This window comes from Crinia signifera, chromosome 11 (genome assembly GCF_055691185.1).
Source record: "Crinia signifera chromosome 11, ASM5569118v1, whole genome shotgun sequence".
Classification (NCBI taxonomy): Eukaryota; Metazoa; Chordata; class Amphibia; order Anura; family Myobatrachidae; genus Crinia; species Crinia signifera.
The window spans coordinates 83,648,708-83,671,153 of record NC_139227.1 but is presented as its reverse complement, the minus strand read 5'-3'; the positions used below and the strand labels follow the sequence as shown (position 1 = coordinate 83,671,153).

The following is a 22,446-nucleotide window of genomic DNA, read 5'->3' as shown; positions in this document are numbered from 1 at the left end:
AAATGGCCGCCTCACATGTTATATTAATGGTTTCTGCATTTTATGTTCAAAACCCTATTATGTGGTTTCCATAAAAGCTCTATATAAATAAAAATAACTAATATAATGATACGAATATGATTCCTAGGTGAAATAACTTCGTTACTACCTAACGGCACCTTATTAACAAAACAATAATATATATATACACAGTTGTGCTGACAAAGTCCCTGTATGCAATGAATAGGAGGAATACACGTGTTAGGAATATTTATTTTCACTGAGATGATAAGGAACTGGCAGTAAGGGAAAAATCACTAAGACACGGGTTCTGGGGCCACATAATTTGGGTTTAAAACTGCTCAGAGAGCAAGTCACATAATCTCTGGGAGACTTCTTCTTTACTTGTGCGGATGGTGAGTCGGTACATCTGTGTGGGAGAGAAGACCATAACAGGTTACACTGGTCCTGTGCAATGTTCTGAGAGAGAGCAGTAGATATGGAGCAGGCACACATTGAATTCCATGTTAAATAAGGAAAGGTGCAGAATACTCTTAAGGGGTGTACACACCGTGCGATTTTGGTTTACGATTTTGACTAGATAATCAAAATCTGATAGAAGTCAGTATTGACACTGCAGGCAAAACTATTTTGACTATGGGGGTATTCAATGTTTCCCCCCTTAATTCCGATTTCCAGAAATAAGGGTATTTGGGGATTCACGTTTGCAGAGCCGGCTCTTTCAAAGGACGAATCTGCATTTGCGGTACTGGGCGCAAAATATTTGAATTAGCGCCCATTTCCACAGAAAAATATGCGGATACGCAAATCCATGTCTTTTCCAATTTTAGGAATGGAATGGGAATTTCAACAATTTTTTGCAGAAACGGATGATATTTCACCGGTTTTATGCGAAAAATGGATATTTGAATACCCCCCCTATACAAATTGTCATTTCGTACAGCGTCAAAATCATGAAGATACGTCAAAATCGGCCATGAACCAGGATCGCACAGTGTGTTCACACCTTTACACGCGATGTTCCTTACCTGCGCCTGCACGTTTGGTTCGAGGCGTAGCAGACATCCCACTTGTCGGGATTTTGTTTGGATGATTCCAGCTGCCACATAATTGGATGGGTTTGGATCAACATTTTCCAAGAGAGCAGGGCCAAAGCCAATGAGCTGAAGGGGAACAAAGAAGTTTATAGATGTTATTATAGATTAGAATATAAGAGGGCATGGAGAATGGGAAGTAAATTAATCACTAAAGTCCTTATTGTATGGCATCTATGAAGAACTAACCTTTGCCTTTATGATCTCAGAATCCATTGGATGTCTTGCCTTGAAAATGTTCTGAACCTCTTGATTTGGGCTGTAGAGTAAAATAAACATTATTATACTCCAACATATGCCCACTAACCCAGGGGTTCCCAATCTTTTTCAAATCACGGTACCCTAAAGTATCAGAATTTTTCCACGGCACCCCTAGGCCCAAAAAAATTATATATAAAATTAAGTAGATCATGTTTATATGTGCTTCTTAGGTTCAGCTGTCTGGTAAAAGGCATGATTTGCTTATTATTGTACACATATTTTATGATTGCCAGCCACCAGCACTGGTTTTGTCCATAAATAATTGATAATAAATTATTTGAATTGGTCCTGGACCACCAACCTGTGGCACCCCTGCAAGTGTCCTAAGGCACCCTAGGGAGCCACGGCACACAGTTTGGGAACCACTGCACTAACCTATAACTGGACCTTTTGCTGTGCACACATGGTGCAATTCGGCAGCCGCCACGGGGACCCAGCGGGATGCCAGCATGTGATAAATGATGGCAGGGGGGGGGGGGGTATGCTTGACTGCTGCACAGCATATTTCTAATTGCAATACTGATGCCATAGGGCCACGCATTGCATCACATCAGTATCGGATGCAGCTAAACACGGTGCAATTTTGACTAACTTACTATCGATTTTGGGAATATAGTCAAAATTGATAGCCAAAATTGTATCGTGTTTACACAGCTTAACGATGACAGGAAAGCAATGTACTTAGTTTAATAATTTAGCTGAATTTTTCAATAAGAAACGTATGGCGTAGAGGTGCGGTGAAAAAAAACCCTGATATTCTACGGCACCGTGATTACTGCTATAAAAGGTGTCGTATTCGTTTGTTTTAGGTAAACCAGCTTCAACCATTTTATAAATCTGCCTAGTTTAAGACTAGTTCTACTGCAGAAACTTATTATGAGAAGATCTGCACCAGATTAAGGCAGACAAGCACCATGTCATTTAGGATAAATTCCTAATGTTGATCATCTTTATCCTCCAAAGAGGGAAATTCCCATCACCTGCTGAGCTGCTTCCAACGCTGAAAGAAGTCTTGTCCCTCCATCTCCGTTGGCTGAAAGAACTTATTCAGGGTGATTGGAAGCTTTACAGAGATGTTCTGGAATGCTCCCCCATACCTGCAATTAGTACAGTACAATAAAATAAATCATATTATTTATCATTGTATAAGCGAGATGTTATGGCAGCATAACTGATGTTCATTCTAGCACCCGCCATATTTGAAAACCCATGCAGTTCCTGTTCCCTGCCTGGGGTGTCACTGTCTGCTGTAGTGCTTCTAAAACAGTGTGGTCTGTATATCAGCACTGATATGCAAACCAGACCTGTGCTAGAAACACCACAGCAGACAGCGACACCCCAGGCAGGGAACAGGAACTGCATGGGTTTTCAAATATAGAGGGTGCTTAAATGAACACTAGTAACCGACCTGCATGGAAAAGGAAGCAGAGAAGAGAAGCATTGATGTCTTATACAAATGTATATTATTCCTGTATGTGTAGGTACATCACACAAAGTAGTGTTCATTCTAGCACCATGCTCCTTTCAAAACCTCTTCCTTGCCTGTTGTGCCGCTGTCTGCTGTGGTGTCTATCACATTGTGGCCTGTATCTCAATACAGACCAGGCTGTACTAGTAGCACCAAAGCAGACAGCACCACCCCAGGCAGGAAAGAGGAACTGCATGAGTTTTAAAAGGAACAGGATGCTGGAGGGTACACTACGAAGGATGCAACACCTTCATTTGTTGGGCAATGAACAAAGTCATTTTTCTAACCCTCATTGATCTGTGCTAGGAGATCCAGGGAGAATTGACAAATGTATCCAGTCCCAAGGTTTGTTAGTTTATACAGTATATATACATATCACTTAACATATCCATTATTGTACAATTCATAGACTTTAGTCATAATGAGTAGTAGTCTCCTTCTCTTTCGGTAAGTGGAGAAGTACCACTAGATATAACCTTGCAATACATGACCTGTTGGGTAAATATCAGGGCTAAGGTTGAGAACCACTTGTCTATATGGGAATTCTTTCTACTTTCAAGAATTCACCCTGAAATACTGTAGCCTAGCGTTAGATAATATACAGACCTAAACTGGATGTTTAGAACAGGGTCTTCCACAAATTCTTGCACACATTCAATATTGACCACTTGCTGCACCTGGGCTCCCCCATCCACTGTAGGTTCCACTGGCTTAGACTGCAGATTCAGGCATGGACCGGCGTGTCAAGGAGCATTGTTAATAAATCAAGGTGTTTCATTGGACGGTGAGAGGGGATGGCACCAGTCACATGACTTACAGGACAGACCGCTGCCTTCTACTTGCTAGATTCAAAAATAATTTACAATATTCAGGGCGTTTAGGTTAAATAAAGTGTAGAGGGAGGGAAAACGGAGACAAATAGTCTGTGCACACATTACTCAGACTTTACTAGCTTATAAAATGTAAAGACAATTTCAATTAACGGATAGATATACAGTATAAAAAGCACATAAGGTGTATAGAAAATACAGTCTATAATTTCTAGTACGTATATAATTCCTATAATGAATGAATATATATTTATATAATACATTTATAATCGGCTTAAAAAAGGATATTGGCTTTAAGCTCATCTGAGCAAACCAACGTTGGGGTGAAATTCTGGAACTGGGAAGACACCTTGTTGCCAATGAAGATAAACATACGACCTATGAGAGATGGAAGTAAATCGTCAGGAGAGGTTTCAGAAAAAAGGTTATTACTTTAGAGTTCTTGACCACTATTCACTGCTTAGAACAGCCAACTACAGCAGAAATGTGGTAATTCTCTCTAACAAATAACCTTAATTGGCGCGTCTATTTGGAATTAAAAAGAAAACGGCTTCTCACTTATAAGGGACCACTTCCACAACAGCCAAACCACATTTTCCAGCAATTTCCTGTACTGTTGCAGAACACATCCTAAAAATACAAACGTACGGAAGAGTCCTCCGTCACTGCTAGCCACGCTTAACAGCCCATCTTAGCATGACAGGTCCCACGAGACTGCTAGCGTCGGGCATCAATTTGGCCGAAAATGCGTCTTAATGCCCATACACACAGAGTGACGGGTGGCACAGGTCGCTGGCATAGACGTGGTGCACTAGCAATGTGTGCGGGCCAGTGTTCTCTAGTGAGAACAGGGGCAACCTGACTAGATTTTGACTCCATGCAGTCAGGATCTAGTGAAGCGATAGCAATGGATGGGTCCGCACATTGCCATCGCTGGGGATAAGTTGTGATCTTGTGATCTAGAAATAGCCCTAAAATCGCCCCGTGTGTATGGGTCTTTAGACGCTTTGCAAAGTGGATAGGATGCACCATAAGACCACGCTGATTAATTTGAGACACCAACAGTCTCTGAATCCGCACATGAAGATCTACGGAGGCAGCAGCCGCAACTTTTTTTCTACACCAAGTTTTGTTGTGCTACATATACAGACTATACAGTCACACACAGATATACAAGTGTCACACCCAATGAATCAGCAGTCTCCTGATGCATTGCATTGTTAACAATTGTCTATGCATGCAGGAAGATCCTAGACTAATCTTTTGTGAACAACATGAAATCTTTTGTGTGTGCACACGATGAATGATTTGATACACTCATGAACGATGTCGGAGCGCTTCCGGCATTGTTCCGTGTGTATGCACCTTGACACAGGATCTGGCAGATCTCTCATACTGCGAGCATATTGAGGAAGTAGGAGGACATATGTAAAAACGCCTGATGCAGACACACGCATATAAAGTTTCCACTGTGTGAGTAAGCAGAGGTCCTGAACAACTACATCAAACAACCAGGAGTTCTGTTTGTGTAAGGAGAAGTGAGGAGAAAAGGCTAATTGCACACATTCATACTGCAAACACTATGCTTACACACACACGGTCATGTGCATAAGGTGTGCGACTATTAATAGCAGCATGTACAAAAAACTATGAACACCAATATAGTCAAGTGATTTTTTTTTTTAACTAACTTCATTATTCGAGAATAGATTTAAGAATCTTATAGGACAGTGATGGCTAACCTTGACACTCCAGCTGTTGTTGAACTACACATCCCAGCATGCCCTGCATCAGTTTTAGCATGGCCAAATAGCAAAACTGTAGCAGGGCATGCTGGAAAAAGTGTAGTTTAACAGCTGGAGGGCCAAAGGTTCCCCATCCCTGGTCTAAATAAACTATAGCTATGATGACATCACAGATACTTACCCAGATTTTGACGAAACTCTGATTTTAAGCCAATTTGAAGCAGCTGGTTCTCAAACAGGACACCATTATTTTTGCAGATAAACCTTGGAAAAAATAAAAACGAGGAAAAAGTTAAATAAAACATACAGTATGGCTAAATTTACCAAAAGGCAGCATTACAAAGGGGAATTCTGCACTTATTCTGCTATTTGCTAGGCAATGAGCATTACCCACATCTCTTCTTTCACGCCTGTATGTGTTTTGTAAGGTGTTGGTACTTATAGGCTGACTGCTGGTGATACCGTGGATTTATAAAGGCAGCCTATGGGACTGAAGGGAATAATAAATCACTATAGTGTCTGAGATGGATACAGAGAGACTTATTGCTTGAGGTGAATTTCTTTTTTCTAATTCAAACTCAGTTTGAATTAAGGTAGGAATATGTATTTAAAAAAAATAAAAAAAACACATAACAGGTGTACTTTATGGAAAAACGAATAATTAGAACGGAGGTGTTAAAAGTATATGCAAATCAACAAAAATAAATAAAAATTTAATAATGAAAAAAAACAACAACTAAGAAATGAGATAATGGTCATACATAAATAACTGGTAGTTGCTTCCTTGAAAAACTATGTCCTGTATGAAATGCGTTGGGAACCTACTAGATAGCTATAAAACCTGGACTGTTAGAGCAGACATGTCTAAACCGTGGCCCTCCAGCTGTTGTGAAACTACACATCCCAGCATGCCTTGCCATAGTTTTAGAATTCCTGAATAGCAAAACTTTGGCAAGGTATGATGGGACCTGTAGTTTCACAACAGCAGTAGGGCCGTAGTTTGTACATACCTGCTCTAACGGTCCAGGTTTTATGGCCATCTAGTAGGTTCCCAGCACATTTCTTTTCTAGGCTTAGGAAAAGAGGGACCTAATTTGTACCGTAATCAGCTTGATTATATCACCTGTGCATAAGCAGGGATAGCCATAAAACGTACTTATCTACTTTTGAAAACTAGTTTCAGGGAGATTATAGTTGGCAGTAAAATTTTGCACAGCGCCCCATTAAGGGGGTGTCATGCTACACCCAAAGGGTGTGGCTAGTTCCATATATGTGCTTAAATGCTTGTTGTGAGATATTTTTAGATAACGTAAGTAACTATATACAGTACTTTGGGAAATGTGACACGTATTGATAATAATATTACTACTGCCTGCAATACTGGATTATTTGTTTGCAATTATTATATGTGATATTTAGTTTCTTCTCTCTCAGCACAATAATACGTGATAATAAATGTGATGCCTATGCAATAAATTCCAAGTGCAAATACCATCTGATTGCCTAGATCGGATTACTTTTTTCCCCAAAAAGGTAACCGCTGCATAAAGGTGGGTCAGGAGAAATCAGGGAGATTTCTAGACTCTTCAGGGAGAGAGGGAGATTGCTGCTATTTCAGGGAGTCTCCTGCAGTATGCAGGAGGGTAGGCAACTATACTTAAAGTGTTTTGCACACCAGCGGCCACAAGATGGTGCCCAATGGAGCAATTCCAGCTTTACTCCATTCGGTCACGCACATCCGCCAGCGCGCTGACGTTACTTTTCTGTGGTTCCATCATATTGACGGGCTGGTAACTAGTGAAGATTACTTAGAACACAAAACAATAAAAAAAAAAAAAAAACATAAAAAAAAGGTGTGTTATGAGGTGAAAGAAGCAGAAGAAGAACATTTGGAATAATATGAAGGGAATGAGAGAAGAACAATGATGCCTTTTATCCCCCAGTGCTCTCATATTACTACCTGGACCAAAGAAACTTGGAGAGTAAATGTATTAACAACATGTAGGCAAATGACACCCATAAGTCCATGCATGCATAAATCAGAGTGGGCAAAGGCGGAACCCCAGAGCGTCTCCACTGATTTATTGGACGTGTTACATGGGTGGATGGAATATTTTTGCATGTAACAGTTTGCCTTGTTAAAGCAGCAGTGATCAAGTGAGAAGAAAAAAGTAGTAAATTACCCAGAATTCCTTGATAAAGATTATCTAGGGATTTGATAAATGTATCTGGAGAAAGGCTGTAAACAAATGTGGAATGGTTTTATTTTGGCAGACTATGTTCTGAGACTGGTAGGGTAGGTTTAAAGACGGAGTCTTAAGCGGTGTATACACGGTGTCATTTTAGCTATTGATTTTCACTATCTAGTCAAAATTGCAAACCAAGGTAGCGAAAGTCGCACAGTGTTCAGCCGTATGGGAACCCGATGCGCGGTAATGGTATCGCATGGCTATACAGACTGTGCAGGCTATCTTGACTATGTCTCCTGTGAAATGTATTTGGCCTAGGGCCAAATAGCAATACAGTGTAAATCTAAAGTAAATCTTATGTGCAGTTAGCCAAAATCTGATAGTCAAGATTGGCCGTTAGCCTGAATGTCACCGTGTGTACACATTAGCCAAGCCTTTACCTGCTATAGTAATAGAGTTAGCGTACTAATTATACTCTCCTTCCACCACCAGCGCCTTCTACGAGGTGACAGCAAAGCCAGGAAGGTTGGTGTTCACCAACAACCACTCTAGCAAAGGAAGGCTGCTGGCAGCACCATGGACAGCACCAATATAAACAGGTGACTGAGAAGTGGTGGAGGGCAGTTCAGTATAATTCTGACCCAGGAACGCACCCATTAATTACAAAACAAACATAATTTAGGAGGAGAAACTGTTCAAGATAGGTGTTACTACTCCACAAATGTCAATTACTACACTAGATCTGCAACAGATCTATAAAAAGTGTAGGTGCAACTTCCAACACCATATAAAAAAGCATTTGCCTTGAATACAAACAATTATGTATGTTCGAAGTCTGTTGACAATGCCTCCTTTTTTTATTTGTATCTTGAAAATCAGACACTGGTGTAAGGAGGAAGGGTGTACAATCCCTTGAGGTTAACTATGTAGTTGTAACACTAAGGGGTCAATCTAATTAGGTCCGAGTTGCACAAGGTTAGGTGTGAGAGGCTGCTTTCTGTGCACATTCGCATTGCTAATTCAACTTTTATCACACAAAGGGCAAGAGATGGTTGGGAAATTCTTTATTTTAAGGTTTACATTTTTGTAAAACTTTTTTTTTTTTAAATACACAAAAACAGCCATTCAACGCCTTTTAAAACCTCCAGTACATTCCTTACTAAAAGCTTTCTTTTCTGCAAACAAAATAGTCACAATTGTGTGGGTCTAGGAAGGTCTCGCTATGTTTTCATGCACTTCTCTCACAAAGCTTGGTAGACTGTCTGCAACTGCCCACTACGAGTACTGCGAAAGGGCATTTGGTTTGGAGAATTTGAGAGCAAACATTCGTGTTAAGGGGGCTATTTAATGCTGCCGTTACCGACAGGTGTCTGATCCGATTTTTTTTTTTTTTTTTTAAAGTCGGATCCGTTTTATCAGAAACGGCCGCGGAATGTTGAATTCAGACATTTTTTGACAATCCGCGTCCGTTTTCGCCAATCCATGGACTTTCCTACATTCGACAGGCGGAACATTGAATTTCGACTGTTGAGTTACTGTCGGAGGAAACTAAATAGACCCAGGATTCCGCCTGTCAGGACGTTAGTAGGAATCCCATATTGAATATCCCCCCTGATGCCGCAAGATTCATGAAACAACTCCCAACTAGCACCTAAATGAATTGACCGCTTAATATGTCAGTTAACGATAGTCATTAATCAAAATGAAACCCCTATTTTAATACAGGGACAAAGAGGAGGAGAAGGAAGAGCACAACAGGGAAGTCTATACTCTACAGCTTAGTATAGTTAATGCCCTGTACATGGCAGAGCACATGTAATCTCATGACGGGCAGCATACTACCCAACATGGGTTTATAAACAAACCATTGAATCAAGCGCGCATGCATGTATTCCGCGTTTTTAAATATTTACATATCATTGACATTTCTGTACTGGAGAAGGAAGGAGAGCATTTTATGCTGTAGGGGGTATAACAAATGTCAATAGATGGATTCTTCTCTTTGAACAAACGTCATAAACCTAAAGAAACGCAGCGGCATTCTCAGCTGGTAATAGCATCTTACTCCTCAGTGACTTTTACCCTCCACTGTGCTGCATTTGGAAGCTGGAGCAGAAATGGAATGAAGCACAGAACCTATGACTGCATCCCTGCTGTCCTAGAACCCACAAGGAACTACAAATGAGGAAGCCAGACAGCAGCAGTGAGAGGTGAATGGCAGATGAAACCAGATGTGTTGCTCATTGGGGTGGGTATGCTTACTTGTGGAAGAAATCCTCTGCATCCTGCACAGAAGGGTCTGGCTCCACAGATGCCCCTTCTGTGGGAGTTGGGACATCACTGTAATCGGACATCAGCGGCAAACCAAGGGGAGAAGAGGCAGCAACACGGAGCACTGTTAGTTCCCCTAATCCCAGCATGCACTCCAGCAAAAATCATCTTTATGTCAACTTACATTCCAAACTTAAGACAAACAATAACAGACATGGCTGACCGCTAGATTGAGCAAGCAATAGCGTCTCCATAGAATTTGGAAGTGGTAATTTCCACATCCACTGTACACGTCTTCATTGCACTCGCCTATTTCAGCACTAGCAACCTACCTTCCAAAGTTGTCTTCTGCTCCTGTACCAACCGCAGCGACGGGCAGAGAAGCATCTGCAAAAACATCCACAAGCAGACCACCGGAGGAGTTCGTAGAGGGTGCGCCCGGACTGGCAGCAGAGGGAGCTCCCAAGCCCAAGAGGTCAGCAGAAGGAGAAGGAGTAGACTATAAAAAGACAACCAAAATTGAATCGCATGGCTTCAGGTAACTGAAGATGAAATAAGATACCAAGACAAAGCCATGCTGTGTTCATCAGAGACCACTATTCAGCACAAATATATTCCTCCTACAAACCTATTCCACCATTATGATATTAGTTTGATAGCTACATTAACAATAATTGCTTTGGCGCACCTTAGCTAGCACACTTTCTGCCACTTCAATGTCTGGCTAACAGAATACATGGCTAGATTTCAATAACTACATATAGGACCGAGGTCTCAACTTCTCTAATCAAGTTGGATATGGGACCTTGGCGCTGAAAAGGCCCCAAAAGCCATGAACACACCAGTTTTAAAAGGTAAGTATTCCAACCTTCTCACTAACTCTTCTTTCCGGCAGCCTCTCTCAAACCTCCTCCTACAGACCACCCCCTACTCACAGCCTAAACCTAACCCCCCTTGAGCAAACTATGTAACCCCCCCACATGCTAAATATAAAAGGTGCATACACACCGGGCATTTTTGCCCAGCATGTATGGACAGCAATAATGGGGAAAATCGCTGGGCTGAAAATCTCTCTGTGTATACACACTGAGTGATTTTTGCCCGTCTAAGCGATTTTTGCAAAATTGCCCAGTGTATATGGGCCTAACCCCCCCCCCAAGCCTAGACCTAGCCCACCACAGATACTTATGTTAGGTCAGCTAAAAGACAGTGGGGTAGGATGTGTGGAATTTCAAACACTTAGCAAAGGGGGTTAAATATTCAATAAAGTAGCCAAACAGCACTTTAAGTTGCTTGTACAGGAATATAGACAATATATTAATATAACCTTATTTCATCAGAAGACGGAAACTATAGTTTTGGCACGCCAAGTAGATTAAGTGGAATATTTATCCACTAAATGAGCATAATGCTTTACATTCTGGAAATCATTTTTATTCTGGATAAATAATTAAAGATTGGAATAAGAAAAAAAAACCTGTACAATCTATAAAGATTACAGAAATGTATAATACAATTAGGAAGGCACAACAAACCACAGGTAGAGAACGTTCTTTTCAATGCTGCTGTAATTAGTTAAAAACTAATAGTAGAGACTGGTTATATTAAAGCAACTAATGCTTTGCGCTACAAGCTAAAAATAAAACACAGGCACCAGATTCTATGGGTGCACTAGACAGGATCCGGTTTAGTCACATGATACTGTATATGTACAAGTTACACTCCTGGGATGTCCTTTGTGGCATGACCAGCACTTCTAATACATATGCTTATTTTACAATTACCAACTTTTATAAACTGCAATTGAGAAGGGGACAAAAAGACATACCGCTGCACTAACAGGGGCGGGCTCAGTGCCCCCATTTACATCTGAACTGTTCTTCTCCTTCTTTGTGTCTTCTAGGTCAGTGACTGTACTAGGACCTTTCTTCTTCTTCAGCTTGGCCAGGATAGAAGACTCTCGCTCAGGGAAGGGCGGCATCTCCTCTAAAACCGTAGCCTTCAAATAACATAGAAAGACAGAAGTTCATAGATGGATGGTTGGTGTAAGTGTTGTTTTCAGGAAATGGCAGGTCTCAAAAACTAGGTACACTAAGAGTTCAGTTCCATCAACTAGGTTATACCACCACGGTTTGACAGGATTACTTTAGGTCCCAGTGCAGACTTTAGATCTCCTACTGCAGACTTGTGGAGCTCAGCTTTGCTAACCCCACTCCTCGTACACTCCCTGCCTTTACTTAGAGAAGCAGTGCCCTGGTAGGCACAATGCATACGTAGAACGTGGAGTGAAGAAGGTTAACCTGAATCAGGGGACTGGGAGAGAAAAATAGAAAATATTTGAAAAAAAATAAAGAGTCTAGTATCAAGAGGCATTCACTGATCATTTCTCTAATCACACCACACCTTGGCCCTGGGTTATTACCGGGATGATGACAGTCAACTTGAGTCGCGGTGCGGTGTGAAAGCACCAAAGCTTATAGCCAGGGTCCAACAACAGGGCAGTTTGACCTGGGTTATAATAAGTGTTAAACGCTGGTCGCCCCCTGTATAATCAGTGACCCTGGTTGAATGCAAAAGCACCAGACCCTGGTCCGACCCAGGATCTTGACCCGGCTTTGAGATGCGAATAGGGCATAACTAAGGCAACGGTGCTAATAATTTTACTTGTGATTCTGTGAGGACACCTGCAAAACATGCACTGTGTGGGGTCCTGAGGACCGACTTTGAGAACCTGTGCTATAGAGGTTTGGAGACACTGTTGCTTGTCTGTCACTGACAGATCACACTGCATATCTATTCCATAAAACCGTTGGTGAGGGACTAATCTATTTGGCTTAATTTTCAAGATCTTTACCCATAAAATCTTATAATTGTCATTATGCCCTGCAGTGTGCGGCATGCCATGAATCAAGACACCCTGCTGTGAGAAGTCTGAGTTGCACTGAGGGGCCATGGGCAGTTATTAGCTGGAACATGGGGACATTTGAGTGGCTTTAAAGAGGCATTCTGGTCTTCTAGAAGTTGTAATATATTTTAGTCGGGGACCACGGCCTGGCCCCCACATCTAGGTCAGGGACCACGGCCTGGCCCCCACCCACATCTAGGTCGGGGACCACGGCCTGGCCCCCACCCACATCTAGGTCGGGGACCACGGCCTGGCCCCCACCCACATCTAGGTCGGGGACCACGGCCTGGCCCCCACCCACATCTAGGTCGGGGACCACGGCCTGGCCCCCACCCACATCTAGGTCGGGGACCACGGCCTGGCCCCCACCCACATCTAGGTCGGGGACCACGGCCTGGCCCCCACCCACATCTAGGTCGGGGACCACGGCCTGGCCCCCACCCACATCTAGGTCGGGGACCACGGCCTGGCCCCCACCCACATCTAGGTCGGGGACCACGGCCTGGCCCCCACCCACATCTAGGTCGGGGACCACGGCCTGGCCCCCACCCACATCTAGGTCGGGGACCACGGCCTGGCCCCCACCCACATCTAGGTCGGGGACCACGGCCTGGCCCCCACCCACATCTAGGTCGGGGACCACGGCCTGGCCCCCACAACTTTTCTCCTGGCTACCATTTTTTTTTTTTTAATGTATGGCACCCTGGAAAAAGGCCAAGATGGCTGGTCTCTGGTGTTAAGAATGTAGCAGAACCTCAAAACACTAACAGTTGGCACAACCTAAAACCTATTTTCCCATTATAGGCTAGCTTAGCTAATGAATGCCACATTGCATCACATAAGTCCTTCTCAATACACCTACCAAAATGTCGTTGCTGGCGATTGAGCTCAGCCGCAGATACTCTACTGCTCTTTGTTGAAGCTCTACGTCTGCGTTCCTGAGCTGGCTGTCGCTACGTAGCACATCCTGGATAGTAGGTTTAATTTCAGGAAACAAGTTGATAAACTTGATGTAGGCAGAGAGGAGCAGTGCCCTGGTAGGCACACTGCACAGGTGGAACTTGGAGTGAAGAAGGTTAAACTGAATCAGGGGACTGGGAGAGAAAAAAAAAAATCAAACAAGTGTTTAAATAAGAGTCTACTATCAAAAGGCATTTACTTATTTCTCTAGTGATGTAACTGGGGAAATGCTACTACGGAGCTGACCATTCTGTCTGACTCATTGTACTGTATGCTCCTAAGAATTAAAAAAAAAATATTGTGGCTTTTGTGTAAAAAGAGAATTGTGGCTGTAGAGCTGGGGTAGCCAACTCGAGTCCTCGGGAGCTACTGACAATTAATGTTTTCCAGATCTCCTCACAGAATCACAAGTGAAGTAATTAGCTCCACCTGTGGATCATTTAAAATGTTTCAGCTAGTAATGAGTGCACCTGTGCAGCAGTTAGGTTGTCTGGAAAATGTGAACGGTTGGTAGCTCTCGAGGACTGGAGTTGGCTACCCCTGCTGTAGAGTATACAAACACACACAAACAGATATGAAAGTGTAGCTATATGACCAATAGATTTGTTTTCTTTGGTATCTGCCAGTGAAATCTGACATATGCCCCGTACACACTGTTCCGTTTGGTCTATTTTTCTATTCTACTTTGGTTATATAAGCAATATCAAAATGGACATCGAACGGTATTCTGCCACATTTGATGCTGATTCGATCACAATGCGTGGCCCCGCGGCATCAAAATCGAATAGAACAATAGACTGTGCAGGCAAGACTATATAGTCCAAATATAATGCATTTTGCTTTCCGTTCGATTCGATCCCACTCTAATCGGGATCGAATCACAAGCAAAAATCGCACCATGTCAAAACCCCTAAAAGGGTCTTTGATAGAACTAGGTGGGCCCCAAATATTTGCCTAGTCCTGTGTTATGGCCACAGCTGATATATATAAGAAGATACATTTATGAAAATCATCATCTACCAGAGCTACAATGATTTTATTATATTTGTGTCCTTCACAAAGCCCCCAAGAAAGTAATCATCATCTAATACACATGCTATGTAGCTGGCATAGAGAACAAAAAAACAAGTATAGATCAAGGGTACAGCTATTGTGTCTGATACAAACACATCATTTATAGAGTATATACCTAGAACGTGGGTCACCAGCAATAAGATTTCCAAACTCGCCTAATATATACCCTCCAACCTTCACCAGGTTTTCATGGCAAGCAGGGGCCTGGAGAGCCTGAAACACAAGAAAAAAAAAAGCATTTAAGTTTACCTCTATATCTGTTTATAGGAAACATCGGTATTTGTTTCCTAGGAGGGCACCCAGTTTTCATACATACGCTATCGTAGCAAAATCACATTGCATGTTATGGGCCATTATAGTGCCATGCAATGCGGTTTTTTAATGTCATTTATTCACTGCTCTGTTGGCCCTAGGGGATTGCATTGCATCGCACCTCCCGCAAAATCGCATGCAATTTTATAGGGTGCGATGCCATGCCATTAGCTATACACTTGACATACAATGAGGTTTCACTGCCCCCCCCCCCCGCCACCCCGAAGCGTGGCGAACGCAGAGAGCCCCACGAGGGGCGGCAGGGTGTGTCCTCCCGATCTTTTAATACCCCCACTATCCATGTCGACATGGAGTTGATTTTATATAGTGTGGCGAGCACAGCGAGCCACCGAGCTCGAAGCGCAGCGAGCACCGCGAGGGGACGTGGAATACATGTAAAGTAATCCGTGTCTGCTCGTCTCGCTGCGCTCGCCACACTATATAAAATCAACTCCACGCAGATGTGGATAGTGGGGTATGAAAAGGTCGGGAGGACGTGTTCCGCCTCCGCTCGGCACGCTTCAGGGTGGCATGGATAGTGGGGAGGTCAGGGAAACCTCATTGTATGTCATATAAGTGTATAGCTAATGGCATGGCATCGCACCCTATAAAATCGCTTGCGATTTTGCAGGAGGTGCGATGCAATGCAATGCAATCCCCTAGGGCCAACAGAGCAGTGAATAAATTACATAAAAATAAATCGCATCGCATTGCACTACATTTTTGCAAACTTATTTCCTTGATAAAGCCGCTGATTTCGTGACTGGAGGCGGGAAAACGTGTTGGTTCCCTACAAACACTGCACCAGAGGGACACCATACCGAACTCAATCAGACCATCCATCCTAAGGTGATTCAGCACCATCAACTGGGAGACCCGAGGAATTACAGGTGGCAGCTGTAAGGTATCCTCACTATAAAGTGTCTGGCCAGACATAAAACCTGGACAGTATAAATTCATTTCACACCAAAACCTAACTGTTTACTAACCAGCCATTTCAACTGAGCCTAATAACATACTAACGTGACTGTGAATATCTTCAAGGAAAGTGCATTTCTAACCAATATGATTAGTTTTTAACAAAACCTTTGCATGCTATACAGAGTCACAACCAGTTGTGCATAATTCCTTTATTTTCTTTTAATGCCTATTTTTACATGTATGTTTGATGTGATGTATGTCTTGTCAATTATAGAGAGCAAATACTGTTTATCAACTATATTGCGCAGTTCTATTTTTTTCCTTTCTTGTCTGGCACTATAATGGCCCATGAGATGCAATGTGATGTGATTTTACTACGGAGAATAGCCCTGTACGCTTACAGCGTACTGGGCACCCTGCTAGGAAACAATTACCGAAACATCACCTCAGAGATACTGGAATGTAGGTTACTGCAGGCTTTTATAAATGGCAAATTTAAATTTATGCAAATAGGAGAAGAGTCTACTGATGCAAAACACTTTTCAGTTCTCAAGAGTTCAGAAGCTGGTAGTAGGCCTATGCCAACATGTACCCTTAGCATTAACATTCAACAGAGTGACAACCAAAACCCTTGGGATATATTTATATCAAGTGTTGGTTTATAGAACTTTTCTCTGCACATTCAAAACTTTGGTCTATTCTGGCAAAATAACTCTCCATTATCCGGCTAAATATTCCCTAATACCAAGAACTGCTCCATCTGTGAAATCACGGAAGGAACATGTATTATTTATTTACAGTTTCTTATATACCGCAGCAGGGCTGCCATCAGAAATGGCTCGGGACTGAAAAGTGTACATACAGTACTATTGCAGAAGATCACATCCTCAGTTATCTGTGAGCGATCCTCAAATTAGCCGTTAAAACTGCCAACGTCGCTCGCAGTGACTGTTCTTTTAGTATAAATACAAATGCAGCCAATTCAATTCATTGAAGTTCAGTTAAATATTGCACCCAATAAAAAGAGCGGTCGCTGTGAGCGATGCTGGCATTTCTAACGGATATTTTGAGGATCCCTCACAGCAACGTTGAAACTCAAACCGTTAATTAAAAGCTTTGCTTGGCAATTTTCATACCTATTTTGACAAATTCACATGGCCCCAAAGGGTTGAAAAAAAATAATAATTAAATTACGAGGTCCTAAGTAAAGTACTCTGACCTGAAGGCACGCATACAAGTGAGATGAAACAATGAATTTAAAAAGCCAAATAATTCCTCAAGTATGTGCTGTACTACACGGTCAGCTATTCCCAAAGTCAAAAGAAAAAATTGTGGGCTTTTTTTTTTTTTAAGGGGTTTTGCCTTGTAAGTTAATTCTCCTTTAAAAAACGCCTGAGTTCGGCGGACATCTTGCACTGCTGCTGAACTCGGGCTGCATTAAACCTCTCCCTAAATCTCTAAAGTTAAAGGGTAAAAAAAAAATTTCAGTTTTTATTTTTAAAGACCTAAAATGAAGGTTTACAGATGAACATGCTGCTCTCACCTCAAACACCGTCTTAGCAGCATACCCCTGAACGTCGTCTCGGTTGATGACAATCTGGATCACTCTATACCAGACCTCTTCACTTACGTAGTCCCCGGCTATACGAATGAGATTGAGGATAGTATCCACATACCAGGTGTAATCAACCGCGTACTTCTCTGCCAGGATAGCTACCTTCAGCACCTGCAATAGAGAACACATTCAAGACCTACACAAGCTATTCAGGTCCTCTGAAAACATAAAACACACTACAGAACATGACATTCTACAGGCGCGCATTTATATTACATGTACAGTATATATTCTAAATTTGTTCTTACAATCTCCTCACGTATGGAGTAATCAGCCGTCTCCAGGTAGTTCAGCATCTCCGCTACGATCTGCTGTGCATTGCTTCGGTCACACATAGCGTAGAGCAGGTCCACCGCTCGCTGCCGCACACTGACGTCCCTTTCTGTCTGTAGTGCAAAAATAAAAAAGGTAGAGCATCATTCACAGCGAGACAATGGTCTGTAACATATTGTAGAGTACTACTGGAAAGCGCAAAAGCAGATGGCTTTTATATAATGGTCTGCCTTTTCTAGGTATGGGGGTTATGTGGCTCAAGAGGAGAAATTCTAAATTAAACACAGCTGAATTTCCAAATGATTAAGACGATAGTCAATGGGGGTATGGAGGGAGGATAGTGCTTATGAAACCAGAGCCTTTAGTTCAGTGGTTCCTGACCTTAGTCCTCAAGGACCCCCAACAGTTCATATTTTTCAGGTCTCCACTTGAATAAAAAGTGAAACAATTAGCTCCACCTGTGTCAGTGTGTGAGAGTAATGAGCACACCTGTTCACCTGCTGGGTGACTTGGAAAACATGAACTGTTGGCGGTACTTGAGCACCGAGATCGGGAACCACTGCTATTGGTTTAAGATTGTTATATAGTCAATTCTGTTCTATGAAATCATTTGAGCCCCTTAACTAGTTCCTTGCTGTTGTGCAAATTGTTACCCAGTGCCGGCAGCCAGAGATTAGTCATACCAGACTGGCTTGCGTTCCTCTACCAAGTTTGGAAGGGGCTGAATAAGTAAGGGAAAATGACTGCAGGTGTTCAACTATTTAAGTCAATGGGCCAATCTGCAACAAACTATTATTGTTGTCCTGAATTAATGAAAGAGAAACATTAGGCCCTGTGTTCAGTGTCTGTTCATAGACAATGGTTAGGTTGAAAGTGGACAAGGTCAGCCCGAAACGGGCACAAGGATGACTTGAGTTTTAACTATTTCTTGGTGTCAAATGTCGGCACTTGAAAACACCAATTAATGGACCGCATTCCCTTTCTACGGCCCAGGTGCCTGGATTCTCTACCGCACAGCTCGGCACACTTCACTGCTCCCAATCGCAGTCTAAGTGGATGGAAAGGGGGGAAAAAAACCTCATGTCAACCTTTTTGACCATTTGGATAGCCTGATCCTTGTCCTGTAGTAAGAGATATTTTTTAGAACCAGGTTGTGCCAAAAATCATTTATTTGGCTGCTTCTTACAGATTAGCTCACTGGAGCGAAGGGCAGACATGGTTTCAGTGTGAAAGGGTTCAACCCAGGAATATCCCAGGTCTAAGGTGTAGCATGAAAGGGGGTCCCTAGCTGAGACATGGACTGAGGAAGTGTTCAAACAGCTAGGACAAGTCCCAGCTCATCTCTGAGAAGGGTATAACACAGAGTTTGCAACTGTATAACGTCTAATAGCACTGGTCACTCACCTTTAGTGCATTGGTTACTGTTTCAATATGAGTCTTGACCGCCTCGTGTGAGAACTCCGAGCTGGCCAGGGTACACATGCTCTCCAATGCCAGGTAGCGCAGGTTGGTCTCCCGATGCTGCAGGAACTGGCCCAGCTGGTTGCATGCCCGAACCAGCAGATTGGGCTCACTGCAGAGCAGGATAGAAGAGTCACATGGGCTATGTGTAATGGCCTGGTAGTCTGTAGTGCTGAAATCTCCCTTCGGAGCTGCAGAATTGGAAAGACCTGAATGCAGGTGTCTTTTACAGCTAAGACAGAGGTTGGCTGCTATGGAGTAAGGGGTCTTAGGCCACCTCTCACACTCCTATGGAACTACAATACCCAGTGTGCACTGCAGTCAAGTTTTAAATCAACAATATATGGGCATTAGTTGAGTATACGAAGGCTGCTAGGCCAGTACAATGCAATTCCACCAAATATTACCATCCCTTATAATAAAGTATGGCCAAAGTCTATATTTTGTTCAGATGGCCTTAATAAAAATATATGTTCCTTGCCTTAAGATCAGTAGGCAAAACCACAAGAATACAGATTAATGTTATAAAGAAGTAAGAATTAAAGATCATTATGTCAGGATAGCAGTTATAGACATATAATAAGGTCAGTGTTTTGAAAGTCATGTGTGTCCCTATTGGCCATCTTCTGAATAAACACAATTCATGCTAAAAGAAAATATAACTGCAAACATTACACATAAACAAAATAAAACGTATCTATGGGCCAGATTCTGACTTGGAAGTAAAACAAAAAAAAATATGAACTTGGGCAAAACCATGTGACACTGCAGGTGGGGCAGATGGGGATGCAAACGGGATGCTGCCGTTCAATATACACGTTGCCTTCCAACAGCCATCAGGAGACCGGTGCCGGAACCTCGACCAGTATCAAGACGCGGACACCGGAACACAGGGAAGGCTAGCATCCGGCTGGGGAAGGGGGAGTAGTGGGTGGACTTTGGGTTAGGCTGCGGGATTGGGGGGGGTTAGGGTCAGGCGTCAAGGGGGTGGGTTGTGTTATGGGGGGGGGGGGGGGTTACTTTAGTAATGGAGCCTCAATTGGGATTCTCCATATCAGGATGCAGATGTCAGTCTTTAGACTGCTGGCATCCCGAGAGCCAGGAGATCATATGTATCCCGGGCAGATGTAACGTGTAGAGAGATTTAGATATGGATGTGTACTGTATGTCGACACTGACAGTGTATAAAATAAAGAAAACATTTGTGGGTTACATGCAAACGCAGTGCGTCTTTACCCTGCACAGGGAAGATATGCATGCATTTGCTCCCCTTGCAGAGGAACATTGTTTGTTCTGGTACTGGCTTTTCAGCTTTTGTTTCAAATCACAATCAGGCCTCATAGTAATACTTATATACACTATATATTAGCCCAATGATGCACAGACTGCGGTATGTCATATTCTTGCATCAGGTATCCAGGCTCACTAGGTCAAAAGCAAAAGTTACAGGGGACATTCTTATACCAAATTATGCCATTTTAATTATATAGGATCTATTAACAGTAAATACGTTTTCTACAATGAGAAATACACTACTATGATGTCCTTATTTGAGTTCAATAGACCACACTTGTGAGCAGTCTGATCACATCCACTGACTGGGAACCAGGGCTCTAGCCGCAAGTCTTACACGTTACTGTAAATGTGCCTTACACTTGGGCTCACCTGTCATGATAGATAATGAGGCTGATTGCCTCGAACAAGACCGCATTCTTGGCATTTGAATGCTGCACTTTCTTGGATTTTGGTGGTTCCTGGGCCTTATTCAGAATGGTCTCCAAGCATTCCGTCAGCCGTCCTCGGACTGCAGGGTCTTCTGAAATGTAACGTAACTTACAGGTAAGATTGTCATTTCTCCTGGCACATACATAACATTTTACTTTCCAGCAACAGGTCAATTCTGAGCGATGTTCCACATTCTGCAAATGAAACACAAGCAACTAGACTAATAGGTAATCCTAGCATACACGTTCTAATGTTACTATGTACAGTGTGGGAAATTCCAAGGGCGCATGCATATAAACATGTATGCACATGTGCAAGCTGCTGGCGAGAGCATCCACGGCGAATTGCTCATTAAACCAGCCGCTTGCACACAGCATGCGTGCGGAGAGAGGCGGACCGTCGCCGTGCCCATGGGAACGTCCCGCGTTTCATGGGCTTTCCCATGTTAATTTGCTGATGACGCGGGTGCGGGCAGCTGATGTCAGCTGCCCACCCACTGCCCACAGATCTATGACACCAGAGTGGTAGGTATGGTCTAGGGATGGTCTAGGCGTCACGTAGAAATTTGCATGCAGAGTCTACATTTTTACAAAACCAAACTTTATTAAAAGTCAAAACTTGATAGAACCTACAAATAAAACCAATCAGGATACAGATTAATATCAGTCACAAAGATTTAAGTTGTATAAAGTGTTTTTTTTTTTATTTATTTTTTTTGATATATTGTTAACTTAATGTATAGGCAGCACCTCAGTCTTTGTAAATTTATACGTTGATCTACAGAGGTGCTCCAGTATATTAGCTCTATGTTCTTGTACTTAATTGTTCTGCATGCTCTTCTATATGCATGATGGGGGGTTAAACTATTTGACAAGTGTCTCAATGGCACAAATAAACGTGACGTTACCCCGACCCTCCCTGTATTTCAACTTCACCAGAGTCTGAGGAATACAAGGAGGGTCGGGGTAACATCGCCCTATTAATGGTATGCCAATGACAGACACCCGTCACTCGGCTTAGGCCACAAACTGGTACCACCGCAGTCAAAATGCTCTAAGTTTATTAAAGGTTTCAAGTTTTCTCTATACATATAGAATAACCACTGCTAGTAGCTTCAGAGTAAAATCATATACTGGCCAGCATTGCCAGTTCTCTTACCAGGAGACAGATTTTAGCCTAAGTAGATAGCCTAAGTAGGCTAAAATCTGTCTCATGGTAAGAGAACTGGCAATGCTGGCCAGTATATGATTTTACTCTGAAGCTACTAGTACCCTATAAAGCCCTTATTGAACAAACAGAGGTGCATGAATCCATTAACGTGGCTCATTACCACGGAGTAGAG

The 22,446-nt window shown here is 42.7% G+C and overlaps 1 protein-coding gene across 2 annotated transcripts in view; it reads right to left on the bottom strand.

The window, feature by feature from the left end:
* Window positions 1–234: 234 nt before the first annotated feature.
* AP2A2 (adaptor related protein complex 2 subunit alpha 2) overlaps window positions 235–22,446 on the bottom strand; it is a 77,286-nt gene continuing 55,074 nt past the window's right edge. The window contains exons 8-23 of one of the 2 annotated variants that reach the window (XM_083165529.1): window positions 21,045–21,195; window positions 19,323–19,491; window positions 17,894–18,031; window positions 17,574–17,756; window positions 14,913–15,010; window positions 13,626–13,857; window positions 11,687–11,857; window positions 10,191–10,357; window positions 9,850–9,927; window positions 5,580–5,662; window positions 3,942–4,031; window positions 3,430–3,553; window positions 2,336–2,452; window positions 1,284–1,353; window positions 1,029–1,163; window positions 235–409 (exon numbers count right to left, since the gene is read on the bottom strand). In XM_083165529.1, the coding sequence (XP_083021655.1) occupies window positions 332–409; window positions 1,029–1,163; window positions 1,284–1,353; window positions 2,336–2,452; window positions 3,430–3,553; window positions 3,942–4,031; window positions 5,580–5,662; window positions 9,850–9,927; window positions 10,191–10,357; window positions 11,687–11,857; window positions 13,626–13,857; window positions 14,913–15,010; window positions 17,574–17,756; window positions 17,894–18,031; window positions 19,323–19,491; window positions 21,045–21,195 (2,084 nt within the window). In that variant the 3' untranslated portion in view covers window positions 235–331. The remainder of the gene's footprint in view (window positions 410–1,028; window positions 1,164–1,283; window positions 1,354–2,335; window positions 2,453–3,429; window positions 3,554–3,941; window positions 4,032–5,579; window positions 5,663–9,849; window positions 9,928–10,190; window positions 10,358–11,686; window positions 11,858–13,625; window positions 13,858–14,912; window positions 15,011–17,573; window positions 17,757–17,893; window positions 18,032–19,322; window positions 19,492–21,044; window positions 21,196–22,446) is intronic. The other variant, XM_083165530.1, reaches the window with a different exon arrangement.